Source organism: Babylonia areolata, chromosome 26 (genome assembly GCF_041734735.1).
Source record: "Babylonia areolata isolate BAREFJ2019XMU chromosome 26, ASM4173473v1, whole genome shotgun sequence".
Classification (NCBI taxonomy): domain Eukaryota; kingdom Metazoa; phylum Mollusca; class Gastropoda; order Neogastropoda; family Buccinidae; genus Babylonia; species Babylonia areolata.
The window spans coordinates 36,735,472-36,742,971 of NC_134901.1; the positions used below are offsets into that span (position 1 = coordinate 36,735,472).

Genomic DNA, 7,500 nt, shown 5'->3' on the forward strand with positions numbered 1-7,500 from the left:
CATTGATGATAACAATAAAATTGTTTAAGTGGGATGAAGAGGTGTGAGGGGGGCGGGGAGGGGTGGGGGAGGGGTGGTAAATGGAGACAGACAGCCAGCCAGACGCATGATTTCATTGATAATAATTATTTTAGTTGTCCGAGTCGCGAGAAAAGGGGGGAGAGGGGGGTGGCGGGAGAGTCGGAGAGTGACAGACAGAGAGAGAGAGGGAGAGAGGTGTACGACCAGACAGTCATTGTAATGGGTGCAGCGAAAGAAGACGAACAAGAGCATGCGCACGTGGGGGTAGTAGTACCAGTAGTATCAGTGTGTGTGTGTGCATGCAGAAGCGAGCAAGCCAGCCGTTCGCAGCTCTGGTCTGGAAGAGTCTATCCAGCCAGTCTCGTGCAGCAGCCGATATGATGAGCCGCATCCACTCTTTCTCTCTCTCTCCCCTCCCCCCTCTCTTCCCTCCCACACCCCCGTCCTCGCGTGAATGGAACCGTCCAATTCTGATCGGAGCGGTGTGCCAGTCAGTGTTTCCATGCAGTATCGACGCCGCTTGTCGCTCTCTGATCAAGTCTGCGAGAACTCTCATCCTCTCTCTCTCTCTCAGTCTCTCTGTCTCTCTGCCTCCCTCTCTCTCACTCACTCACTCTCCCCTCACCCGGATATCAACAAAGATAATGTGACAAAGGAAAAACATCAGTGGCTGCATCCAGCAGCGATGTGAAAAAAGTGCTTGGGGGAAATACGAAGTGAGTGCTTCGGTTTAAGTCTTCTGCTTTACAACAAGAGGGGAGGTTAATCTATTTGTGGTGGTTGTTTTTTTCTTTTCTTTCCAACTGGTGAAAGAAGAGGTTCGTTCTTCGAAAATAGTACTGGAAGTTAGAAAAAGTGGTGCGTCGATCGCCTGCCGTGCTCGGATCGGATGTGAAACTGTGAACGAACCAAGTTGTGACTCAGAAAAAGAAATGGGGGGTAGAGGGGACTTGGAGAGATTTGTGGTGAGAGTTCGGGGATTTCTGTGTGTGTGGAGGGAAGATGGGGCATGGTTTTGAAACTCAAGTGGAAGGAAGTTACTGCCGGAGGCGATACTGTTGTGGTGTGATGGGTGTGGCTACCATGGAGTTTGTCGCCTCGTGTGTGTGGTGGTTTTTGTTCCTGGTCAGTGTTCTACGGGCAGGTAATGTCGTTCTTTTCCCCCTTCTTTGTTATGGTTGTGTGTTTGGAATTTTGCGCTGCCTCATTTCTCTTTCTGTCTCTCTCTCTTTCTCCCCTCTCATTCTCTCTATGTCATTCAGTCACTGTCTGTATGTCTGTCTGTGTCTGTCTTTATATTTATTCATATATATATATATGTGTGTGTGTGTGTGTGTGTGTGTGTGTGTGTATTCATATGAATTGCTTCAGTGGACAGAGGGGAAAGCTTGAAGTTGTTCATCTCAATCTCCCCCCCCCCCCCCCCCCCGCTCCCCTCTCAGACTCTTTCTCCCCGCCCTCTGTCTCCCTCTCTCTCTCTCTCCTACCCCCCTCTCTCCTTCCCTCTCTTACTCTCCCCACTCTCCCCCCTCTCTCTCTCCTTCCCTGTCTCCTTCCCTCTCTGTCTCTCTCCCCCTCACTCTCCCTCTCTCTCTGTCTCTCTCCCTCCCCTCTCTCTCCTAATGCCTTCACCTCAACCTCCTCCCATGCACTCTTGTTTGTTTTTGCCCACCCGGCCCCTTTCCCAGTCACTTCCATTCTCTCTCCCTCTCTCTCTCTCTTCCCTGGCCGTCTCTGTTTCTGATGCTATTTTGGTAGCTATCATTAATTATTTCTTTTAACCATACTTCTTTTCGTTCTGTCTGTAAATGCTGTCTGAGAGTAATAATTCATGTGTGCATGCGTATCCGCTTACACACGCGTGAGAGCTATGAAGGACAGTGTGTGTGTGTGTGTGTGTTTGTGTGTGTGTGTGTGTGTGTGTTTATAGAGAGAGAGAGAGAGAGAGAGAGAGAGAGTGTGTGTGTGTGTGTGTGTTTATTGAGTATGTGTGTGCATGTGTGTTTGCAAGTGTTTTGCAACAAAGAGACTTTCCAAGAAACCATAATGTGGCGTTTTAAATTCAAAACTGATAATGGAGGCTCCACTTCCCGTGTCTTAATCCACTCGGAAGATAAACCAGATAATTCGTGAATCAGGGTCTGTTGTTTTTAATACAATTATCCATTTATATGACAACACAGTCTACACTCTTGTTCTTGCACGTACGCTTTCACCCCACTCACCGACGCGATTACACAGACACACAGACGCATAGATAAGCTCTTCGCCACACAAGCGCCATCGCGCGCCTATACATACAAGCACTCACACGCACATGTATACCCGCAAAAACTCGAAAAAAAATCATACACCCAAACACGAACAATCGCACACCAACACACAAAAACAAACACGAACTGAACGAACAAACACACACACACACACACACACACACACACACACACACACACACACACACACACACACACACACACACACACACACACACACACACACACACACACACACACACACACACACACACACACACACAACACACACACACACACTGAAAAAGATAGGGAGTTTGGGAGGGGAAGGGGGCGTAAAACAGATAACTGCTACAGACCAAGCCGTTCGTCAGCAGTACCAACTCAAAGGGATGAGATAGCTGAGGAGATGATGGTGTGGCGTGGGGTGTGTGTGTGTGTGTGTGTGTGTGTGTGTGTGTGTGTTAGTTATGTGTGTGTGTGTGTTAGTGCATGTGTTTATTGGCGTGTGTAGGGTGTAAGGAGGTGTTTGTGTGGGTGTTTGTGTGTGTGTGTGTGTGTGTGCGTACGTGCGCAAACATGCATGCGTGCGTTTTTACACAGGCGCATGCTCTCGCACACGAGCGCGTGTGAGTGTGTGGGTTGTGTCAGGGGTGGGTGGGTTGGGACGGATGTTTGGGAGGGGACGGCCCTTTCATGGGGTGTATGGAGGGGGAGGTGTGTGTGGGGGGTGAGGGGGGTGGACGGGCGGGGGGAGGGAAGGGGGCACGGAGGGGCAGATCGATTCCGTCAGTGCCAGTGAAGCGGTTTTCACAGCGGAAGACGTTGGCCTTTTTGGTGTGGCCAAGCGGCAGAGCGCTGATGAAAAAAAAAAAAAAAAAAAAAAAAAAAGGAGAGAGAAAAAAGAGGTATCCGCCCACCCCCATCGCCCCATCCCCCGTTTGCTGTGCACTGGTTCAGAAAACTACAGCACCCCGCCTATTTTATCAGCTTCCCCGTTGCTCTTCAGCTCTGTCTCTATAAGAGATGAGGGGCTAAAAAAAATAGAGCGAGGGTGGGGGATGTGTGGGTTGGGTGGGTATGGGCTGGAAACGAGGATGATGGACGAGGGGCGGGGCGGTGGGTGGGGGTTGGGTTGTTGTGGATGGCTGGGTGGCTTCACTTTTATGGAAAAACAGGTTCCCCGGAGGATTTTAGAATGGGGTATTAGGGGTATTTTGAAAAGAAATGAATGTGGTCATAGGGTTGGGGGGGCGGGGGGGGGGGTGAGTGGGGTTTGGCTGGGAGATGGGTGGGTGTAAGAGAAAAGTGGGAGAGATTCTCCCTACAGGGCTGGAGAGAGGTTTCTGAAATGCAGGAAAAGAGTCCGGTGTGATGCTACAGAAATGTATGTGTAGGGTTGGAGTGGAGGGAGGTGGGGAGATTTTGAGAGGATGACAGAGGGTGATAGTGGCTGTGCGGCAATGGTTTCTCTACTGCAATGGGAATTCATTTACAGCTTAAGTTCGTTTATTCATTTATAGTCTGTTCGTATAAGATGATATTAGACTGACTTTTCAGCTAAAGTCTTTCGCGAAAGACTACAGCTCTCGAACTTGGGGGAGATTGCTCTGGCGGGCTCTGACTGCCGCAGCCTTGGAAGCTAGTTGGCCTTTGGCAGCCATCCCAACGCTGACAGTCCTCAAAACCCTGTCGTCCCAGAGAGCGGGGATGTACCCTGGGCAAGACATTCTTCACTGTGATCAAATTCTAGCCCAGATAGACGGGACAGCAGTTGTCTCTGTTGTTCTGGCGGTCATAGTCGGACACGACTGACCATCATACATGCACACCCAAAGAGCCTATACATTCGCACAGAGGAAGATAAGGTTTTTTGGCCAGGTTCGGGTGGTAGTTTGTAGGGAAAGATGTGGCGAGCAGGAAAGGTTTACTTAGAGCTCCTGGTTTGTTTGTTTGTTTGTTTTCCTTTTTTTTTCCAATAGAGCGAACGAGTTATGAACTACACAGAGTGTGTCAAGCACACTAGTCGACTAAAAACGATATTCTCACTACAACGCTGTAGCAAAAGAAAATTAACTCACATCAATAAACTGCAAAACAATACAATACAATGCAGTGCAGTGCAATACAATACAATACAATACAAATACAATGCAACACAATGCAATACAATACAATATAATTCAGTTCAATACAATACAGTACAATACAGTACAATTTTTGAAAACATAAAACAGGACGGGGCAGTGTATAGAATGGTATGGTATGGCATGGTAAGGCGTGACATGACAAGCTATGGTATGGTAACAGCCCCACATTCCAACAGCCCAGTCTTCAATTTAGCCGCACGTGCAATTAGACACACTGACGGGCGCACGGACTGTAGGTCAGAGCGGTCAGAGAGCCTAATAGATACACACGGCCTTTGAGGGGTCGCAGGGGTCATCTGGAAGCCATTAACGTGCCATTTCAACCGTGGCCAGAGGGGGCTGTGTGCTGGGCAGATGGTTGGTCATTGCCGAGAGAGAGGGCTGGTTACTGTGTGTCGAATAAATGAACGAATGACCACTTGCTGCATGCCCCTCTCTCCACGCTGCTGTTCGAAATGATGGGTCTGGTGGGAGATAAGGGTCTAGAGAGGAAGGATGAGAGAGAGAGAGAGGGTCTAGAGAGGAAGGATGAGAGAGAGACAGAGGGTCTAGAGAGGAAGGATGAGAGAGAGACAGAGGGTCTAGAGAGGAAGGATGAGAGAGAGAGAGAGAGAGAGGGGGGTCTAGAGAGGAAGGATGAGAGAGAGAGAGAGACAGAGGGTCTAGAGAGGAAGGATGAGAGAGAGAGAGAGAGGGTCTAGAGAGGAAGGATGAGAGAGAGAGAGAGAGAGAGAGAGAGAGAGACAGAGGGTCTAGAGAGGAAGGATGAGAGAGAGACAGAGGGTCTAGAGAGGAAGGATGAGAGAGAGAGAGACAGAGGGTCTAGAGAGGAAGGATGAGAGAGAGACAGAGGGTCTAGAGAGGAAGGATGAGAGAGAGAGAGAGAACTCAAAACGTTTCCTCCTCCGGCAAGGATTCAGATTTTAGGCTTGACTTATTCTTCCAGTCAAGAGAGAGAGGAGGAGGAGAGGGAGAGAGAGTGGGGAAAGGGGGTTGGGAAAGAGAACAGGGAGAGAGAGGGAGAGTAGAGAGGGGAGGGAGGGAGAGAGGTATAGGAATCGAGGGTGGGGAGTGAGAACGAGCGATAAAGAAAGGTTTGAACTTACAAGCAGAGAGGTGCAGAGAAGCACAGATACGGATATGGATAAGTATTGAAGTACAGGTCATTGAGAGGAAGGAAGGAGAATATATACGGGGGAGGGGGGGGGGAAGAGAGAGAGAGAGAGAGAGAGAGAGAGAGAGAGAGAGAGAGACGGGGGTAGGGAAAGCGAAAGAAGGATGGAGGGATGGAGAGAAGTGAAGAGAGGGGCCGGGCATGGGAGATTTTCAGAATAGTGTTTCTTCCCACTGCTCTTATAGTTTATTGGTGTGTGCGTGCGTGTGTGTGCGCGCGCGCCTATTCATGCGTGTACATGTGTACGTGTTTGTGTACCCGAGTGCGTGGGTGCGTGCGTGCGTATGCATGCATGCGTGAGTATGTGTGTGTATGTATGCGTGTGTATGTTGTGTGTGCGCGCGCGTTTTGTGTGTGTATGTACGTGCGAGCGTGTGTATGTATGCGTGCGCGCGTGTACGTGTTTCGTTTCATTTTGTCTGACAGTCTCTGCCTCTCAGAGTGTCAGCTCACTCAGTCCTGTCGCCCCTCATTGTCTCTCTTCTCTGTCGCTTGCTTTCCCTGGAGTTGTCTGGCTTTCAGTCTATTTGTAACCCTCCCCCCCCCCCCCCAAACCCCCACCCTCCTGTTTGTCGTCTGAACCCCCCCCCCCCCCTTACCCCTTCCCCCCTTTGTCTGTACACCCCCCTCCCTCCTCACCACACATCCCCCATCAGTCACCACCACCCCACTCACCACCCCACAAAAAAAAAAGTTTATTCATTGGCTAATGCGGGTTAAAAAAATATTTTAAAAATCGATGTTTCAGAGAGCAACGAGTTGTTCCTGAGTAATGGAACAGACGTGCTTCGATTGGACCGCGAGTCTGGTGCCTACGAATCTCTCTACCACCAGGTAAGACTCTCTCTTCTCAGCGTGTCTGTCACCCAGCTTGTCTCGTACCGAGTTGAACCACGAGTCGTGTTTTAATTAATCAGGAGGAAAGGAAAAAAAAAACCCAAAAGACACACACATCATAGAGGAGAAGAAAAAAAATTGGGAGGGTGGGGGGGGGGGGTTGGGGGGGGGGTGTCAGAGGAGGAGAGTCTTATTGGGTGGGGTGGGGGGTGGGAGTCTTGTTTATCCAGTAGTTTTACAATTTTTTGTTTACAAAAAGTTTGGTAGTGTGTCTATTTTCCGTTCTTATCTTTTTTTGGTGTTTGTTTGTAAGGAGTTAGTCATTGTACTTAGGGGGTATTTTGTTTCGTTAATTCTGTTGAGGTTGTTTTTTGTTGTTGTTGTTGTTGTTTTCCTTATTTGTTTATTTGTTTCATTCTATTTTTGTTTATTTATTTATTTATTTTTTGATTATTTATTCATTCACTTACTTATTTGTGTTTATATTTTGTGATATCTTATCCAGTGCTTGTGTCGCTTTATTCGTCTCATCTTATCCACACCTCAGTCGTCAAAAGTGTTTCACTTTCGTTTTGTTAGTTCTTTCTTCTTCTTTCTTTCTTCTTTTGTCTTCTTTTTCTTATATGTTGACTATTGTGTAACTGGTTTTCAGGGCTGGAATCAGTGATGAGGGTTTCATCCGTTCTGTTTGATATGAGAATTTTTTTTTTTTTTATTCAGCGGTTTAGATGAGCGTCAGTTTAGAATTGTGAGGCCGGGTTGCGAGAGAGAGAGAGACAGAGAGACAGAGAGACAGACAGAGGACGGGAGAGAGTGTTACAAATGTGTGAATGTATGTGTGTGTGTGTGTGTGTGTGTGTGCGTGTGTGTGTGTGTGTGTGTGTGTGTGTGTGTGTGTGTGCTGAAATATTGTGCGGTATTGAGCGGCGGCATTGCTATGTGCCGTGGTGCGCCGGTGCTGTGTTGCGTTGTGTTGTCGGTGTTGACGTTTGTCGCCATAGATTTTTCATGCCCAATATCGAGCTCAGAGGTCTCAAGGGAGAGCATGCCACCTCATCTTAACTTG

The 7,500-nt window shown here is 48.4% G+C and overlaps 1 protein-coding gene across 1 annotated transcript in view; it reads left to right on the forward strand.

Annotated features, from left to right (window-relative positions):
* The first annotated feature begins 559 nt into the window (after positions 1-559).
* The window catches only part of LOC143300364 (uncharacterized), a 267,224-nt gene continuing 260,283 nt past the window's right edge, over positions 560-7,500 (forward strand). Inside the window, exons 1-2 of the mRNA XM_076613976.1 lie at positions 560-1,165; positions 6,346-6,431. Coding sequence (XP_076470091.1) covers positions 1,024-1,165; positions 6,346-6,431 — 228 coding nt within the window. The 5' untranslated portion in view covers positions 560-1,023. The remainder of the gene's footprint in view (positions 1,166-6,345; positions 6,432-7,500) is intronic.